The sequence below is a fragment of the Lissotriton helveticus genome, chromosome 9 (genome assembly GCF_964261635.1).
Source record: "Lissotriton helveticus chromosome 9, aLisHel1.1, whole genome shotgun sequence".
Lineage (NCBI taxonomy): Eukaryota > Metazoa > Chordata > Amphibia > Caudata > Salamandridae > Lissotriton > Lissotriton helveticus.
Genome location: NC_136070.1, coordinates 50620028 through 50639909, shown reverse-complemented (window position 1 = coordinate 50639909; position 19882 = coordinate 50620028). Strand labels below are relative to the sequence as shown.

General features: G+C 47.6%; 1 protein-coding gene across 2 annotated transcripts in view; it reads right to left on the bottom strand.

The window, feature by feature from the left end:
- The window catches only part of CDIN1 (CDAN1 interacting nuclease 1), a 682509-nt gene that overhangs the window by 479189 nt on the left and 183438 nt on the right, over positions 1 to 19882 (bottom strand). For both annotated transcript variants that reach the window (XM_078661977.1, XM_078661976.1), the window contains exon 4: positions 7390 to 7454. In XM_078661977.1, coding sequence (XP_078518103.1) covers positions 7390 to 7454 — 65 coding nt within the window. The remainder of the gene's footprint in view (positions 1 to 7389; positions 7455 to 19882) is intronic.

Here is a 19882-nt window from a genome sequence, read left to right as displayed (position 1 = left end):
TGACGATACCCGATATCGAGCTATTCTTTGGTCTTTTGATCCCGGTAGACATTTGGAGACAGATACATGACACGGACCATGGCCCTGAATTAGGAGGTACGTGGGAACAGTTAAAAGCTTGGGACAAGGAGCGAAAGCCTGGAGAGAAACCTAGAGACGAAGTACTGGCAGTACCGGATAAAAGTATTACATACATGCAGACTCTCCTCCCTCCTACAAAAGTTGATTGGGACAAATTGACAGCCTGTAAACAAAGAAAGATGAAAGTGTGTCTGATTTCTTTACCCGATTTGAGAAGGTCTTTATAGATTTTAGTGGGCAGGATCTATCCACGGAAGGTGGGATACAGTGGTTTGTAAATAGGTTTGTTACAAATTTTCTCCCCGAAGTTATGTCCCGTCTCCAGGCAGCCGAGAGTACCTGGACTACGGCTGCCCAGTCAGTAAGGCCCAATATTATGAGCATCGAGAAAATGAAAGCAAAGAAAAGTCAGAAAAGAAGACTAAGGACTTAAAGACTAGAGTTCTGTTGCAGCAAGTTAGTAGAGGGCAGAATACAGGACGGGGAGTACGTGGTTCCTTTCAGAGGGGTGCAATGACGGGAAGAGGTAGAGGAGGTCCCCCGAACATTGGGATAAATCAATGTTCATATTGCAAACAAGAAGGGCACTGGAGGGCGGATTGCCCTCTGTTGCTAGCAAGGAACGGTCCTAGCAGAGGACGAGGAAGGGGTCGAGGGAATATTGACCGAAATAGTATGCGACGAGAAGAAATACAACATGAGGGTTCTCCGAAAAATTACTTCGATGATCCCCAAAACAGACAGTATTACAATGAGACCTATAGGGATGATGGGTATGACGGACCAGATTACGCATGAGACAGCCAAGGACAGAGCGGGGGCCGTTTTGCAGTACCAATTGACCAGGAGGGACCTTATGTACAAGGGGAACTGTTGGGAACATCGGGAAAATTCCTAGTGGATACTGGGGCAATGAATAGTTCTGTTGCCCATATGCTTGTCCCAGGAGCTGCTCTGTCTGGCCAAAATAATGTATCAGTGGGATTCTCTGGAATACCGGTGGTAAGCCCCGTTTCTAAGCCTTTGCCTTTTACTATAGGCCCCATTTCTATGCATTCGCCTTGTCTTTTAACTTCAAATTGTGGAGAAAATCTTTTGGGCTTGGATATTTTGAAAAAGTTAAATGCTTGGATTTATTGTTCCCCTGATGGTGTCTACTTGACAATGCAAAAGCCACCCTTGAAAGCGGCTCAATATTTTGCGAAAAATGAGAGCCTTCCCCCTGAGTTTTCTGCAATTCCTCGGACACTGTGGGCTACGGGAGACACCAATGTTGGTCTGTTAAGAATAGCCAATGCCAATGCCCAGCTGCCCCGCATTCCTCAGTATAAAATTTCACCAGAAGGTGAACAGGCCTTGTTGCTCATCATCCGTGACCTCATTCAGAGAGGAGTAGTAGAAGAGACAGCTGCTAATGTATGTAACAGCCCGATTTTACCGATTTTGAGGACAACGCCAATTGATGGTGCCCCGGATTATAAAAATACATATCGTTTTGTGATTGATCTCCGAGAGGTAATAAGATTTTGGTCCCAAAATATCCAGTGGCGCCAGACATTACTGCAATTCTGACAATGATTCCCCCTACGGCTAAATATTTTTCAGTTATCGACTTAAAAAATGCTTTCTTTAGCATCCCTATTCACCCTGATAGCAGACATATCTTCGGATTCTCATTAGCTGGCCGAAGTTTTAGATTTACTCGTGCACCTCAAGGCTATACAGAGAGTCCTAGCATTTACAGTCAAGCCTTGAAAGCTGTTCTTGATGAATTAATTCTACCAGCAGGAAATACGATCATCCAGTATGTGGATGACATCCTGGTGGCCTCCGATACAGAGGAGGGTTGTAAGGAAGCCACGGTTAAATTATTGAAACATTTGGCTGAAAAGGCAATAGAGTATCCCTTTCTAAATTTCAATATTGTCGACAGGAAGTGACCTATCTTGGCCACTTACTGTCGAAAGCGGGGAGACGATTGACTCCAGAACGGATATCTGTGATAACTAACATGTCTGTACTTCGTACTCAACGTGATGTTCATGCTTTTCTTGGGATAACCTCTTACTGTCGCCAGTGGATTCCTAACTATTCACTCCTCTCTAAACCCTTGTTGTATTTGACAACCAAAGATGAGCATGAACCCCTACCTTGGACAGATGAATGTCAAGAAGCCTTTGATTCTTTAAAGTCTGTTCTTTGTTCTGCACCTGTCTTGGGTACTCCAGATTACCGAAAGCCTTTTTCACTTTATGTGTACGAGGTGGACGGTTGTTCGCTTTCAGTGTTAATGCAGGGTTTTGGCGGGAAGCAAAGACCCTGCGCATTCTTTTCATCATAACTGGATATTGTTGCACGAGCCCTCCCGAGTTGCCTGAGGGCCACTGCGGCAGTAGCGGTGGCCATCCAACAATCGGAGGGAATAGTCTTGAATACGCACCTCACAGTCATGGTACCGCATGCTGTGTATATCCTTTTGAATCGAACCAAGACCCAGCACCTTACGAGTGCTCGATTGACAGGGTATGAGTTAACCTTGTTTACACCCCATATCACAATTAAAAGATGTGCTACTCTGAACCCAGCCACATTATTGCCTCTCCCTTCAAATGATGGAAAGGACGATGTCCATGATTGTATATTTAGAACTGAAGAAGAAATGAAGGGGCGTGTAGACCTCACTGACACCCCTTTACTAGAACCCCAGGGGGAGTTGTATGTAGATGGCTCTTGTTTTAAGTTACCAAATGGTACTGCGACAGCTGCATATGCTGTTACGACATTAAAAACTGTAGTGGAGACTGCGAGGATTTCCCATCACTCAGCCCAGGCAGCTGAACTAATAGCTTTGTTAAGAGCATGCGAATTGAGTGAAGGGCTGAGGGTGAACATTTTTACGGACAGCCAGTACGCCTTTGGTGTGGCCCATAGTTTTGGGAGGCTGTGGAGGGGGAGGGGTTTCTTTACTACACATGGTCAGAAAATTCAGCACGGCCCCTTAATTGACCGATTGTTATTTGCTTTAACCTTACCAGAGAAAGTGGCCATCATCAAGTGTAGCGCCCATATAAAAGTCGTTGATTCCACTGGAAAGGGAAACACTTTTGCTGAGTCAGTGGCGAAAGAAACAACCCTGACTAGAATGAATCCCATGTTCCCTAGCACATCGGCCCGGTGGGTGGCAGAGACATCCCTTTTTGACAATACCATTGAAAGTGTGAGAGAATTACAGGAAGAAGCAACAGTAGATGAAGTACAGAGATGGGAACAGGAAATAGGGAAATTAGATCAGAATGAATGTTGGATAGATCGATCTGAGAAACAGCGGTGGTTGCTACCTAATGCTTTAGTATATGCTGTAGTGACCATGGCCCATGGTCCGGCCCACATTGGTGCGAAAGGTATTTGTGCGGTGTTAGACCCCGTATGGAACAACCCAAACATTCCCAAAACCGCAGCACATATAGTAAAGTACTGCCCTGTGTGTTTACGTCATAATCCTGGGGGTAGAGAATCTGTTTCGAGTGGAAATTTTGCCCCACCGTCTTTGCCTTTTGAGGTAATACAAATTGATTACATTCAGATGGAAAGAGTGAATAATTTGAAGTATGTATTGGTGGTGGTATGTGCTTTCAGTAAATGGGTCGAAGCCTACCCCACCAAAGAAACTACTGCAGTTGCAACTGCTAAAGCCCTGATTAAAGAGTACTTCCCTCAATATTGTTTACCCCGGGTCATCTGGTCAGACAACGGGCCTCATTTTAATGCCCTGCTAGTACAAAGTGTTTGTGATGGATTGCAAATAAAACAAAAGTTCCATGCCGCCAGACATCCCCAGTCAGCGGGTCTGGTCGAGAAATATAATGGCACTCTGAAATTGAAGATGGCTAAAATTTGTGCAAGTACTTGGCTAAAGTGGCCCGACGCCCTCCCATTGGCATTACTGTCCCTAAGGACAACCCCTCACACTAGAACTGGATTGTCTCCATATGAGGTGATCATTGGTCGCCCCGCAAATGTGTGGGGAGTCCCAAGACCCCGATCCTTTAGGGATATTGATTATCCTTTGATGACCGACTACCTGTATGCTTTGACTAAAGATTTGCGTTCTATTCCTCAACAGGTATCGGACACATTGCAGCCACTACCGGAGGGTCCTGAACATCGACTGGAGCCTGGCCAGTGGGTCTTGGTGAAGAATTATCAAAGGAAATCGAGTTTGGAACCAAGGTGGTCGGACCCTTACCAAATCCTCTTGGCAACGAGGACGGCGGTGAAAGTGCATGGAAGAAAGCACTGGATCCATGTCACCCATTTGAAACGCCTGCCGCTGCCTCTGCCATTTGACCTGAGGAATCGAGAAGGAATTCAGAGTCAGGAAGGAGAGCTGAATCAAAGCTTTGTGCCTTTTTCAGATGCCCAGGAGATAGGGCAACCGAGTGAGGTGTTGCCCATCGTGGAAAGTGCGACAGCTCGACCAGGAGAAGCTGTTGTTCCCAGGGCACCACAGGTTTCGAATGCATCAGATGCCCTTGCAGCAGAATTTGTTTCTGACCAGGAGCTTCCTGGCCTTTGTAAATACGACCTGCGGCCCCGAAAACAGCGCGGTACCCCAGCTTTCTATGGTAGGAGCTAGACAGAGACTTGAGTTGAGGAACATCGGATAAGAATTGCTTGGGTACTGAGCGAGACACTGGACTGAACTCGTTGAGAGCTTGGAACATTGTGTTAAATAAGCTCTGTTCAGAAAGAAAGACTGAGTTAAGGGCCGCGGTTGTACTACTGGGATATAAAAAGTTGGTTCTCTTGATGAACGATAGGAGACTACCTGTGAGGCTCTAACGGACACAAGGAGAAGATCCCTTAGTGGGAAGAAGAACCCTCTGGTGGTATGCGTGCTTTGTGGATACACAGATTAGATTTGGACTTTTAGAGAGGAACCGAGTTAAATTTTGGACTTATAGAGAGCATGTTTCCTTTTGCCCGATTTGCGATGGAGCATGAACAACCACTTGCCCCTCGACGGTATATTGATAATATGCAATCATTTTCCGGATGGCCCACCAGAGTGAAGGTGGCATTTGTTGCTTTTATCGTTATAAATCACAGTAATTTTGATGTGTGTATTTGTGTATATAGAATTTCAGCACCCTGTACATACTTTGCTAGGAACTACCCCTCCTCCAGAGGAACACCTCTTTTATTCCTTACCTCCACATAAGGCTAGACACAGAGAAAACTATTCGAAGAATGTTTTTATTGAAATGTTACATCAGACCCATAGTACAACGAATAAGACGAATTGTTGGGTCTGTGGGTTACTCCCGTCAGTAATGCATCAGCATAAATTGTTCATTTCCCTACCCTTGTCCCACTTAGTTAGCTGTGAGGCCTGGTTTCAATTATTGTCATTGATGTATTCTCACTATGTAGCTGAACCTAAGATATATACCGAAAAAGACTATGAGGCCATTTTGAAGTATATAGAACAACACCAAGGATTTGATGCTGAGGGGAATGGAGGAGAGGGATCCTAGACCCAAATGCTTGCATGAATGTATACACTGAATATAAAAATGCTACTTGGTTACAAGAAGAAATGCAGGATTTCAAACTTTTCAACTCCACCATGTATTTTCAGCACTTTAAAGAACGAAATGTCACCAATGACAAAGCTATGCCAATTCCCATTATAAATGGTACTTCCCCCTTTTGCATACAGGGACGAGGTCACATTAAGGTAGGAAGCAGTACATTACACTTACACCTTACAGCCATATAGTACTCCTCCCGTGATTACTCCTCCCAAATTATATATTTTGTGTGCAGTGAAAATGCATATACATGGCTTCCCCGGGGATGGGCAGGGCGGTGTTACCTCTCATTCCTATACCCCCAGTTATATTGCTCCATCTGATTATCATAAGACGCATCAATTAGTGAAAAGAGAGATAGAATCTAACCGGAGTATCAGGAGTTTCGATACTGATAGTACTGATCAAACTGACACCTCCTTGCAGCAGTTCGAAGACTTTGCTAAAGGTCTCACCCCCTTTTGGAGACCGATTTTCAATAGCCGTAGTATAAGACGCCTGTCAAGAATAGTGGAAAATGTGGTTCAGACCACCACTGGGATTCTGACCAATATTACTGTTGAGCTTCAGGCGACGAGGCTTGTTTCGCTTCAGAACCGGATGGTTCTTGACGTCATCCTCGCAGATAGGGGTGGAGCCTGCCGCGTGATCGGCACCTCTTGTTGTGTTTTCATTCCTGATTCGGCCCCAACCATACACCTTGCAATCCAGAAGTTACACCGATTAGCCAGTGAAGCACATGTCGACAATGGTACTTGGTCCCTTGGTGGATGGTTCTGGGGTCTTCTAGCTACCTGGGGTTGGAAAATATTCATGATTCTTGCTAGAGCCTTTGGAGTCATATTTACTTGCTGTCTGTGTCTCCATTGTGGCCCGGCTGGCTGTTCTTTCTGTGCAGCTAGAATAACATCTGCCTTGACTATCTCTCGTCAGGCCAACTTCGAAAAACAAATGATGCAGAAGGAAGTTTCAGATCTTATGCAGATCGATGAGGGAGTGCTCGTAGAATGAATCCGGTTATATTGGCTATAATAGGCCAAAAGGGCCGTCTGATGGGATATGAACATAATAAATGCATGATATTTGCCTAGTATATACAATATAACCTTATAACCGCACGTTAGCATTGCATTATATTATTGTATTTGTGAATGATGTACTCTTGTACCGCTTAAACCTATTGACACGACTAGGAGCCATGATGTTTCGTTTCTCTGTTTCGAGTACTGTTTCCCTGAAATCACGTGATTAAGTTTTCTGCATGAAACCATGATGGCAGACTTAGCTGTCTGCCCCACTCGCTAGTTTATAGCTCAGGGAAACCCAAGGTCACACCTGCCCTCCTTGTGGGATGCGCACATTCTAGCAGAGCCCGTTCTTGCACTCCCCGAGCAACAGATAGAAAGGGAGGCTCCTTACTGACCTTCCCCCGGAATAGCTTAAGCCTAGCTACTAGCAATCAATTGTGCCTTATATGGGTCTTCCTGCTGGCTCACTGACAAGTTGTATCTTTCCTAGTAAGGTGACATTGTGGGGTGTGCAAAACGTATATATGCTTGGTATCAATTGTGTGTCTCCTCTGCGCACCTCCGAGGGTTGTGTAGACTGAGGCTCCCCTGTCAGGGTTCGTATTTGCTTAATAAACTATTGCACCTTCTCCATTGCCGACTGACACGGACATCACACAACTGTCATGGGAAGAAACGAGCCTTACCTTTGGTAGTACGTCTCACTGGCCTCAGCCGTGTGGTGTCGGCTGTGGGTTCGCTTGATCAGTTTCTGAAACGAGGAAAGAGAAAGGTAAAGAACAATCACTGCTTTCAAAAAAGAGCTATTTCACCAATGGCAGTGACCAACACACCTCAAGTGACGTGCAAATGTTCGCTAATGAAAAGACGGTGCAGGATACGCTCAATATTCATACCCCTGAAGCAGAAGAAAGGATGGATGTGCAGTACCACATGAATGCAGAAAACCCCATTGAGTTGCACTAGAGTCATAGGTCTCCTATTACCAACTCTTTTGAGCCCAGACCCAAAGGTCTAATTTAGAAGTGTAAAAAGGGCTGATCTCCGGGGGGGGGGGGGGGGGGGGGGGACGGGGGGCTCAGCTAGTCCTTTCCCCACCCGCCAAAAACATTTATTTGGTTCATTTTCAAGTATTGAAAGCCACGAGCAATCCCAATTATGACGGTCAACGAGCAGGAAAGGTAGGTTGGCATTGGTAATGGAATGGAACACAAGAGAGGCGCATTTACTACAGGCGAGTTGGGTTTCTCTTATCTCAGATCATGTCCATCCCAGCCATCAATACAATATTATCAAGCAGAAGACAGTGGCCGGAGGCAGCAGATCATGCCATAGATGTTATAAACCTTTCAGCTCTTGAGGTGCTCTCAGGGTAGAGTTTACAGTATGCTGCAGATAGGAGAATCTGTCTCCCTACAGACATCCGAAAGACAAAACGTGTCAGGAAAGCGCCTGTCGATCTGATGGAGTGAGCTTGAACGTCATCATGAAACATATATTACAGAATACAAAACAACAAAAAAACAGAGGTCTTGGCAACTTTTATGCCAGCTACACTGCCGCCATACGTCAATGGTATTAATAATTCCTGAAAGGCTAGGCAACAGCATGGCTGTGAACAACGGGGTTGGGAAGGCACCGTTAAGATATGCCTATTTTCTAAAGGTTGGGGTCTCCTCTGACACTTGCAGAGATTTACCCCTGGAGACACACACATCGTCTGTTCTTGCTTTTATTTCTCTGCTGAGAAATCCTATAAGAAACCCTGCAAATATCCTGTAAGGCCAACTTCTTTCTAAACCTGTTCTTATAGGGTTCCCACAGGCTGATCCTGCAGAGTCCGACCATGCTAGCGACAGCGCTGTACTGCGGCTGGGTGTCCCTTTGTGGGCTAAAAAGGACCCAGTGAGATTGGAGTGAAGAAAACGAACAAGATGGAGTTTTACTTCATACACATGATTACTGTGGAGGCTTGGACAACCTCTAGGCTAGGTACAAAGGAGAGGGGCATCAGACAGAGCGCCTTGACATCATAGCAATGTACTCAGGGCGGACCCTGGGTCGGTAGAGGAGCAGCAGGTGGTGGAGACTCTAGATCCATGCATAGTGTCCAGGTAGTGGCACCTGAGAAAGGCTCGGCCTCTGACATAAGCTGACATCTTTAGTGCTAGCCCGGTATTACCCAAAGGCATCCACCGCTTCTATCAAAGAAATCTTTCTTCTTCAAATAACCACAAATACTGATGTGTTTCCCTATTGAAACCTAGTAACCCTTTGCATGTGTCTTCTAATCATCAGCCAGGACCACACTTGACTATATCAGAGTCTGCAGGCAGGAAAGACTCCTCTCCGAATCCTCTCCCTGAAGGGTGGAGAGTTGTGGCTCACTGGTTAGAGGCGGCAGACCCGGAAGCTGAGAACGGCCCGGGACCAGGTTTCAATTCCCGACGCAGCAGGGTCATGGACCAGGGTCAGCAGACTCGATAATTCTCGCCTCGGTGCCTACTCTAACCAGGGAACACACTCGGCAACTCTGGGCATTAAGCTTGCCTCATCTGTGGAGAAGTGTGGCTCAGGGGTTAGAGGCAGCAGACCCGGAAGCTGAGATCGGTCCTGGACCAGGGTTCAATTCCCCGCCTCGGCGGGTCTTAGGCTAAAAATTTCACGGACTCTATAATTCTCACCCCAGTGCCTCCTCGACTCACGGGTTCACACTCTGCGACTCTGGGCAACAGCTTGCTTAATCTCCACAACGGCCCCTCGCGGCGGGATGCCTGACTTTCACCTTGTGGATACCCTGCTATCTCACAGGGGAATACCAGGAAGGGTTCCCTAAGCAAGCGCCGGAAAACCCACTGCGGGTAGCTGTGAGCTATATAAGCTCAACTACATTTACATTTACATTTACATCTGTACAACGGCCCCCCACAGACGCCGGGGATGCCTGGTTTCACCTTGGAGACACCCAGAAGGGACCATCTCACAGGGAAAGCCAGGACGGGTTCCCCAGCGGTCTTCAGCGCCGGGACGCTCACGGGCAGCTGTGCGCTTTACAAGTCCAACACATATACATTTACATCAGCAGCCGACAGTCCAGAAACTGGGCGACAATTTTAAACTGCTTTGGCACCCCCCTGCAAGAAACTGAACACCATTTTTATGGCTTTAATGGTGGTTTCTTCTGTGGTTTTACAGGCATTCATTCTCCAAAGTGAGCTAGAGGTTTGGAGTTTATCGCCTCTCCTGTTCCAACTCGCCAGGGGCGGAGTGTTAAGGAGACCAAAGAACTTGCTCTAACTTTGTGCAGCTGGAACTTTACCTGTTTTTTATGATTAGGACAACTGTGGCTTTGACCTCGAGAGGTCACTCCTCCCCCTCTGACAGAATGAAGACAGATAATCATCCACTCGCCACCAGCAGGTAGATTTTCTATTCGCTATTAACTGTATTCAATGCTTCTTTCTGACTCAATTCAGAGGACCTTTACGTTCTTCCTGACGTTGGTGCCTCGTGAAGAAGGAATAAAATCCTCTCCATAGAAGAGCTCATCTGGAATATTGCCCTAGAACCTGAAACCATTCTGGATGATTGGGAGCATGGATGCCCCAACCTAAGCCAACTGCATGCGTACTAATTTAAGCCGCTGCAAGCTGCCCTCGAGATACAGGAGCCTCGATGATTGTTTTTTTTAATAACAAGGACTTACATTTCAGATATACTGGGTTGCTGTGGGAAGTCAAGGAATGGCACCATGGACCACTGGAGCTGAAATGCTAATTTTGTGACCCAAGTGGACAAGCTACCAGAGTTTGTACATAGTCCAAGCAGTAAATGGATGTCTGAGCAGATCCATGATCTCTGCTAAAGTAGATAATCCATTGGATTCATTTCCCATCCTCTAACCTAGGTGCTCTTTTCTTAGTCCACACAGAATGCGCATTGGGAGGAACTAGGCATTCTCGGATGGGCTTGTAAGGAGGAAACAAGCATTGGAAATGCAATAGGTCTCGCAATAGAATAGTTAGGCATTTTTCTTTTTGCAAATGGAAGAGTGGTGTTGCGTGGATGAGTGGTGTTGCGTGGATGAGTGGCGTTGCGTGGATGAGTGGCGTTGCGTGGATGAGTGGCGTGTGTGAGTGGCGTTGCGTGTGTGAGTGGCGTTGCGTGTGTGAGTGGCGTTGCGTGTGTGAGTGGCGTTGCGTGTGTGAGTGGCGTTGCGTGTGTGAGTGGCGTTGCGTGTGTGAGTGGCGTTGCGTGTGTGAGTGGCGTTGCGTGTGTGAGTGGCGTTGCGTGTGTGAGTGGCGTTGCGTGTGTGAGTGGTGTTGCGTGTGTGAGTGGCGTTGCGTGGATGAGTGGGGTTGGAATGCAATAAGTTTCGCATTAGAAAAGTTGTAGTTATTGGTCTTGTAAATGACATAATTTATTTATTTTTGCGATGTTAAAATTGCTATATTGATGGCTTTGTCATTTACAATGCCAATAGTTATAACGTTTGCAAATGTGACACCTATAGCATTTTGAATGCAACATGTTTAGTATTTACGTGACTTATATGGCAGCTCTGGTCGTTATGCTACATCTCTAGATAGTTTTATCTTCTGCAAATGTGACACCTATTGTAACACAATATGTGTTGTGAGGGTGAGTGAGGGTGAGTGAGGGTGAGTGAGGGTGAGTGAGGGTGAGGGGTTGAGGGTGAGTGAGGGTGAGGGGTTGAGGGTGAGTGAGGGTGAGGGGTTGAGGCTGAGTGAGGGTGAGGGTGATTGAGGGTAAGGGGTTGAGGGTGAGTGAGGGTGAGGGTGAGGGGTTGAGAGTGAGTGAGGGTGAGGTGTTGAGGGTGAGTGAGGGTGAGTGTGGGTGAGGGTGAGTGAGGGTGAGTGAGGGTGAGGGTGAGTGAGGGTGAGTGAGGGTGAGTGAGGGTGAGTGAGGGTGAGTGAGGGTGAGTGAGGGTGAGTGAGGGTGAGTGAGGGTGAGTGAGGGTGAGTGAGGGTGAGTGAGGGTGAGTGAGGGTGAGTGAGGGTGAGTGAGGGTGAGTGAGGGTGAGTGAGGGTGAGTGAGGGTGAGGGTGAGTGAGGGTGAGTGAGGGTGAGTGAGGGTGAGTGAGGGTGAGTGAGGGTGAGTGAGGGTGAGTGAGGGTGAGTGAGGGTGAGTGAGGGTGAGTGAGGGTGAGTGAGGGTGAGTGAGGGTGAGTGAGGGTGAGTGAGGGTGAGTGAGGGTGAGGGGTTGAGGGTGGTTGAGGGATTGAGGGTGAGTGAGGGTGAGGGGTTGAGGGTGAGAGGGTGAAGGTGAGGGTGAGTGAGGGTGAGGGTGAGGGGTTGAGTGTGAGTGAGGGTGAGGGTGATTGAGGGTGAGGGTGATTGAGGGTGAGGTGTTGAGGGAGGGTGAGGGTGAGTGAGGGTGAGGTGTTGAGGGTGAGTGAGGGTGAGGAGTTGAGGGTGAGTGAGGGTAAGGGTTAGTGAGTGTGAGGGGTTGAGGGTGAGTGTGGGTGAGGGTGGGTGAGGGGTTGAGGGTGAGTGAGGGTGAGGGTGAGGCTGAGGGGTTGAGGGTAAGTGAGGGTGAGTGATGGTGAGGCTGAGGGGGTGAGGGTAAGTGAGGGTGAGTGAGAGTGAGGGTGAGTGAGGGGTTGAGGGTGAACGGTTGAGGGTGAGTGAGGGTGAGGGTGAGGTGTTGAGGGTGAGTGAGGGTGAGGGGTTGAGAGTGAGTGAGGGTGAGGCATTGAGGGTGAGTGAGGGTGAGGGTGGGTGAGGGTGAGTGAGGGTGAGTGAGGGTGAGTGAGGGTGAGGGTGAGTGAGGGTGAGGGTGAGTGAGGCTGAGTGAGGGTGAGTGAGGGTGAGGGGTTGAGGGTGAGTGAGGGTGAGGGGTTGAGGGTGAGTGAGGGTGAGGGGTTGAGGGTGAGTGAGGATGAGGGGTTGAGGGTGAGTGAGGGTGAGGGGTTGAGGCTGGGTGAGGGTGATTGAGGGTAAGGGGTTGAGGCTGAGTGAGGGTGAGGGTGAGGGTGAGGGTGAGGGGTTGAGGGTGAGTGAGGGTGAGGTGTTGAGGGTGAGTGAGGGTGAGGGTGAGTGTGGGTGAGGGTGAGTGAGGGTGAGGGTGAGTGAGGGTGAGTGAGGGTGAGTGAGGGTGGGGGTGAGTGAGGGTGAGGGTGAGTGAGGGTGAGTGAGGGCGAGGGTGAGTGAGGGTGAGTGAGGGTGAGGCTGAGGGGATGAGGGTGAGGGAGGGTGAGGGGTTGAGGGAGGGTGAGGGTGAGTGAGGGTGAGGGTGAGTGAGGGTGAGGGGTTGAGGGTGAGTGAGGCTGAAGGTGAGTGAGGCTGAAGGTGAGTGAGGGTGAGTGAGGGTGAGGGTGAGGGTGAGTGAGGGTGAGTGAGGGTGAGTGAGGGTGAGGGTGATTGAGGGTGAGTGAGGGTGAGGGGTTGAGGGTGAGTGAGGGTGAGGGGTTGAGGGTGAGTGTGGGTGAGGGGTTGAGGGTGAGTGAGGGTGAGGGTGATTGAGGGTAAGGGGTTGAGGGTGAGTGAGGGTGAGGGTGAGGGGTTGAGGGTGAGTGAGGGTGAGATGTTGAGGGTGAGTGAGGGTGAGGGTGATTGTGGGTGAGGGTGAGGGTGAGTGAGGGTGAGTGAGGGTGAGTGAGTGAGTGTGAGTGAGGGTGGGGGTGAGTGAGGGTGAGTGAGTGTGAGTGAGGGTGAGGGGTTGAGGGTGGTTGAGGGGTTGAGGGTGGTTGAGGGATTGAGGGTGAGTGAGGGTGAGGGGTTGAGGGTGAAGGTGAGGGTGAGTGAGGGTGAGGGGTTGAGTGTGAGTGAGGGTGAGGGTGATTGAGGGTGAGGTGTTGAGGGTGAGTGAGGGTGAGGGTGATTGAGGGTGGGTGAGGGTGAGTGAGGGTGAGTGAGGGTGAGGGTGAGTGAGGGTGATTGAGGGTGAGTGAGGGTGAGTGAGGGTGAGTGAGGGTGATGTGTTGAGGGTGATTGAGTGTGATTGAGGGTGAGGGGTTGAGGTTGAACATTTTTTTTTTAATTAAAATGTCTGACGCAAAGCGCCACCTTAACGCTACCTACATTTACCAGGTTAGCGTTCTAGTTTTTTTTTATTTTCCCTACCGTTACGTCTTTTTTTTAATTGACATTTTTTTTAGCCAATCGGAGCGCTACGTTTTTGACGTCGCGTTCCGATTTGCATACGTAATCGGTGGAATTCTCCAGAACATGGAGAATAGCGGTATGCGGAAGGCGTGTTCCTGTTCGTCTGCTGTTGGTGCGTCGTATGATAGGTAAGAGATTTCCTCTACGTGTTTTTTTAATCTAATTTAAAGTAGTATTGATAGTATGCATAAATTAGTTAATAATTATGAGTGTATTTATATAAATAGTGACATATTTTGTTAGCGATTGTAATTATTTTAGTTATTTATGTAATTTATATGTAAGTAAGTGTTTTTATTTACTACCTATAGTATGTTTAAGTTAACGAATGAATAGGAGTGTATTTTTAATAATGTTGACATTGTATTTTTTTGTTTGTAATATTTCGAAATGAATATTATGTAATGTAATTAAAGTCTTGTTTTTATTATTCGATATGTAATGTATTTATTTTCTTAAAGTGTTATGTAATGTATTATTAGCAGTTGTTTGTTATTTGACGTACAAGAGCTGTTCTTTGAGTTTCTAAGTACTCTTTTCGCCATGAATATTGTACACTTCAAATGTATTAATTGTATTACGAGTTGTTTTGTGAAGCTAAGAGACATATGTAATGTTTATTGATGATGTTAGCGCTGAATCCAAGTTGCGTAATATGTTTTTTATATTTGATGTAATTCCGTGTGATGAACTGCTATTGTTATATGCCTACGGCTTTTTGTGTAACTCGTGACAATTGTGTTTAATCCGTCCCATTTACCGGATGAATAGTGCTTGTTTATTACCCAAGTTAAAAATAGGCTGTTTTACTTTTGTGTTTGTACATCCTCGTCCTCGCATCCTGACAGATATTTCTTCGTTCTTTTGTTGGTGTTATTTTGTCCTAATAATTGTTGGTTTGGTGACCTGAAGCTTGATAAACATCATTGCGCGTATTTTTACTTTGGTTGTTATTTTCTAGGATGTCTTTCTGTTGCGTATCTTGAGGGTGTATTTGTAGGGTGAATTAGGCTGTTAGTTTATTAGGGTGAATTAGGACTCAGGATTTCTATCTTGGAGTTAGAGTGTGGATTAGGATAGTTTATTTCTATTCTTCCTTTTGTTGTTGTATGTGTGTGTGTGTGTGTGTGTGTGTGTGTGCGAGGGTGAGTGAGGGTGTGTGAAGCTGAGGGTGTGTGACGGTGTGTGAGGGAAGCTTGCACTGCTGCTGTCGGTGCTGTACCTGTTCCATGTGTAAGGGAAGCTTGCACTGCTGCCGCCTGTGCTGTACCTGATCTATATGTGAGGGAAGCTTGCACTGCTGCTGCCTGTGCTGTACCTGCTCCGTGTGTGAGGGAAGCTTGCACTGCTGCTGTCGGTGCTGTACCTGTTCCATGTGTAAGGGAAGCTTGCACTGCTGTTGCCTGTGCTGTACCTGCTCCGTGTTTGAGGGAAGCTTGCATTGCTGTTGCCTGTGCTGTACCTGCTCCGTGTGTGATGGAAGCTTGCACTGTTGCTGCCTGTGCTGTACCTGCTCTGTGTGAGGGAAGCTTGCACTGTTGCTGCCTGTGCTGTACCTGCTCTGTGTGTGAGGGAAGCTTGCACTGTTGCTGCCTGTGCTGTACCTGCTCTGTGTTTGAGGGAAGCTTGCATTGCTGTTGCCTGTGCTGTACCTGCTCCGTGTGTGATGGAAGCTTGCACTGTTGCTGCCTGTGCTGTACCTGCTCTGTGTGTGAGGGAAGCTTGGAGTGTTGCTGCCTGTGCCTCACCAAGATTTGTGTAAGTAAATGGAGGTGGAGGGAGAGAGTTGGAAGAGAGAGTGAAAGAGGCAGAAACGTGGAGAGTAAAAGAAAGAGCGAAGGAATCTGTAAGCTGAGAGATGTGGCATAACAGAAGGCTTGGTAGTGCGGGCACAGCTGCTTGGGGTATCTGCGAGATTTGTGTAAGTAAATGGAGAGGGGGGAGAGAGTTGGACGAGAGAGTGAAAGAGGCAGAAACGTTGAGAGGAAAAGAAAGAGCGAAGGGATCTGTAAGCTGAGAGATGTGGCATAACAGAAGGATTGGTAGTGCGGGCACTGCTGCTTGGGGTATCTGCGAGATTTGTGTAAGTAAATGGAGAGGGGGGAGAGAGTTGGAAGAGAGAGTGAAAGAGGCAGAAACGTGGAGAGTAAAAGAAAGAGCGAAGGAATATGTAAGCTGAGAGATGTGGCATAACAGAAGGATTGGTAGTGCGGGCACTGCTGCTTGGGGTATCTGCGAGATTTGTGTAAGTAAATGGAGAGGGGGGAGAGAGTTGGAAGAGAGAGTGAAAGAGGCAGAAACGTGGAGAGTAAAAGAAAGAGCGAAGGAATCTGTAAGCTGAGAGATGTGGCATAACAGAAGGATTGGTAGTGCGGGCACTGCTGCTTGGGGTATCTGCGAGATTTGTGTAAGTAAATGGAGAGGGGGGAGAGAGTTGGAAGAGAGAGTGAAAGAGGCAGAAACGTGGAGAGTAAAAGAAAGAGCGAATGAATCTGTAAGCTGAGAGATGTGGCATAACAGAAGGATTGGTAGTGCGGGCACTGCTGCTTGGGGTATCTGCGAGATTTGTGTAAGTAAATGGAGAGGGGGGAGAGAGTTGGAAGAGAGAGTGAAAGAGGCAGAAACGTGGAGAGTAAAAGAAAGAGGGAAGGAATCTGTAAGCTGAGAGATGTGGCATAACAGAAGGATTGGTAGTGCGGGCACTGCTGCTTGGGGTATCTGCGAGATTTGTGTAAGTAAATGGAGAGGGGGGAGAGAGTTGGAAGAGAGAGTGAAAGAGGCAGAAACGTGGAGAGTAAAAGAAAGAGCGAAGGAATATGTAAGCTGAGAGATGTGGCATAACAGAAGGATTGGTAGTGCGGGCACTGCTGCTTGGGGTATCTGCGAGATTTGTGTAAGTAAATGGAGAGGGAGGGAGAGAGTTGGAAGAGAGAGTGAAAGAGGCAGAAACGTGGAGAGTAAAAGAAAGAGCGAAGGAATATGTAAGCTGAGAGATGTGGCATAACAGAAGGCTTGGTAGTGCGGGCACTGCTGCTTGTGGTATCTGCGAGATTTGTGTAAGTAAATGGAGAGGGGGGAGAGAGTTGTAAGAGAGAGTGAAAGAGGCAGAAACGTTGAGAGGAAAAGAAAGTGCGAATCTGTAAGCTGGGAGATGTGGCATAACAGAAGGATTGGTAGTGCGGGCACTGCTGCTTGGGGTATCTGCGAGATTTGTGTAAGTAAATGGAGAGGGGGGAGAGAGTTGGAAGAGAGAGTGAAAGAGGCAGAAACGTGGAGAGTAAAAGAAAGAGCGAAGGAATATGTAAGCTGAGAGATGTGGCATAACAGAAGGATTGGTAGTGCGGGCACTGCTGCTTGGGGTATCTGCGAGATTTGTGTAAGTAAATGGAGAGGGGGGAGAGAGTTGGAAGAGAGAGTGAAAGAGGCAGAAACGTGGAGAGTAAAAGAAAGAGCGAAGGAATATGTAAGCTGAGAGATGTGGCATAACAGAAGGATTGGTAGTGCGGGCACTGCTGCTTGGGGTATCTGCGAGATTTGTGTAAGTAAATGGAGAGGGGGGAGAGAGTTGGAAGAGAGAGTGAAAGAGGCAGAAGCGTGGAGAGTAAATGAAAGTGCGAAGGAATCTGTAAGCTGAGAGATGTGGCATAACAGAAGGATTGGTAGTGCGGGCACTGCTGCTTGGGGTATCTGCGAGATTTGTGTAAGTAAATGGAGAGGGGGAGAGAGTTGTAAGAGTGAAAGAGGCAGAAACGTTGAGAGGAAAAGAAAGTGCGAATCTGTAAGCGGAGAGATGTGGCATAACAGAAGGATTGGTAGTGCGGGCACTGCTGCTTGGGGTATCTGCGAGATTTGTGTAAGTAAATGGAGAGGGGGAGAGAGTTGGAAGAGAGAGTGAAAGAGGCAGAAACGTGGAGAGTTAAAGAAAGAGCGAAGGAATATGTAAGCTGAGAGATGTGGCATAACAGAAGGATTGGTAGTGCGGGCACTGCTGCTTGGGGTATCTGCGAGATTTGTGTAAGTAAATGGAGAGGGGGAGAGAGTTGTAAGAGAGTGAAAGAGGCAGAAACGTTGAGAGGAAAAGAAAGTGCGAATCTGTAAGCGGAGAGATGTGGCATAACAGAAGGATTGGTAGTGCGGGCACTGCTGCTTGGGGTATCTGCGAGATTTGTGTAAGTAAATGGAGAGGGGGAGAGAGTTGGAAGAGAGAGTGAAAGAGGCAGAAACGTGGAGAGTTAAAGAAAGAGCGAAGGAATATGTAAGCTGAGAGATGTGGCATAACAGAAGGATTGGTAGTGCGGGCACTGCTGCTTGGGGTATCTGCGAGATTTGTGTAAGTAAATGGAGAGGGGGAGAGAGTTGGAAGAGAGAGTGAAAGAGGCAGAAACGTGGAGAGTAAAAGAAAGAGCGAAGGAATATGTAAGCTGAGAGATGTGGCATAACAGAAGGATTGGTAGTGCGGGCACTGCTGCTTGGGGTATCTGCGAGATTTGTGTAAGTAAATGGAGAGGGGGGAGAGAGTTGGAAGAGAGAGTGAAAGAGGCAGAAACGTGGAGAGTAAAAGAAAGAGCGAAGGAATATGTAAGCTGAGAGATGTGGCATAACAGAAGGCTTGGTAGTGCGGTATTGCGGGCACTGCTGCTTGGGGTATCTGCGAGATTTGTGTAAGTAAATGGAGAGGGGGGAGAGAGTTGTAAGAGAGAGTGAAAGAGGCAGAAACGTTGAGAGGAAAAGAACGTGCGAATCTGTAAGCTGAGAGATGTGGCATAACAGAAGGATTGGTAGTGCGGGCACTGCTGCTTGGGGTATCTGCGAGATTTGTGTAAGTAAATGGAGAGGGGGGAGAGAGTTGGAAGAGAGAGTGAAAGAGGCAGAAACGTGGAGAGTAAAAGAAAGAGCGAAGGAATATGTAAGCTGAGAGATGTGGCATAACAGAAGGATTGGTAGTGCGGGCACTGCTGCTTGGGGTATCTGCGAGATTTGTGTAAGTAAATGGAGAGGGAGGGAGAGAGTTGGAAGAGAGAGTGAAAGAGGCAGAAACGTGGAGAGTAAAAGAAAGAGCGAAGGAATATGTAAGCTGAGAGATGTGGCATAACAGAAGGCTTGGTAGTGCGGGCACTGCTGCTTGTGGTATCTGCGAGATTTGTGTAAGTAAATGGAGAGGGGGGAGAGAGTTGTAAGAGAGAGTGAAAGAGGCAGAAACGTTGAGAGGAAAAGAAAGTGCGAATCTGTAAGCTGGGAGATGTGGCATAACAGAAGGATTGGTAGTGCGGGCACTGCTGCTTGGGGTATCTGCGAGATTTGTGTAAGTAAATGGAGAGGGGGGAGAGAGTTGGAAGAGAGAGTGAAAGAGGCAGAAACGTGGAGAGTAAAAGAAAGAGCGAAGGAATATGTAAGCTGAGAGATGTGGCATAACAGAAGGATTGGTAGTGCGGGCACTGCTGCTTGGGGTATCTGCGAGATTTGTGTAAGTAAATGGAGAGGGGGGAGAGAGTTGGAAGAGAGAGTGAAAGAGGCAGAAACGTGGAGAGTAAAAGAAAGAGCGAAGGAATATGTAAGCTGAGAGATGTGGCATAACAGAAGGATTGGTAGTGCGGGCACTGCTGCTTGGGGTATCTGCGAGATTTGTGTAAGTAAATGGAGAGGGGGGAGAGAGTTGGAAGAGAGAGTGAAAGAGGCAGAAACGTGGAGAGTTAAAGAAAGAGCGAAGGAATATGTAAGCTGAGAGATGTGGCATAACAGAAGGATTGGTAGTGCGGGCACTGCTGCTTGGGGTATCTGCGAGATTTGTGTAAGTAAATGGAGAGGGGGAGAGAGTTGGAAGAGAGAGTGAAAGAGGCAGAAACGTGGAGAGTAAAAGAAAGAGCGAAGGAATCTGTAAGCTGAGAGATGTGGCATAACAGAAGGATTGGTAGTGCGGGCACTGCTGCTTGGGGTATCTGCGAGATTTGTGTAAGTAAATGGAGAGGGGGGAGAGAGTTGGAAGAGAGAGTGAAAGAGGCAGAAACGTGGAGAGTAAAAGAAAGAGCGAAGGAATATGTAAGCTGAGAGATGT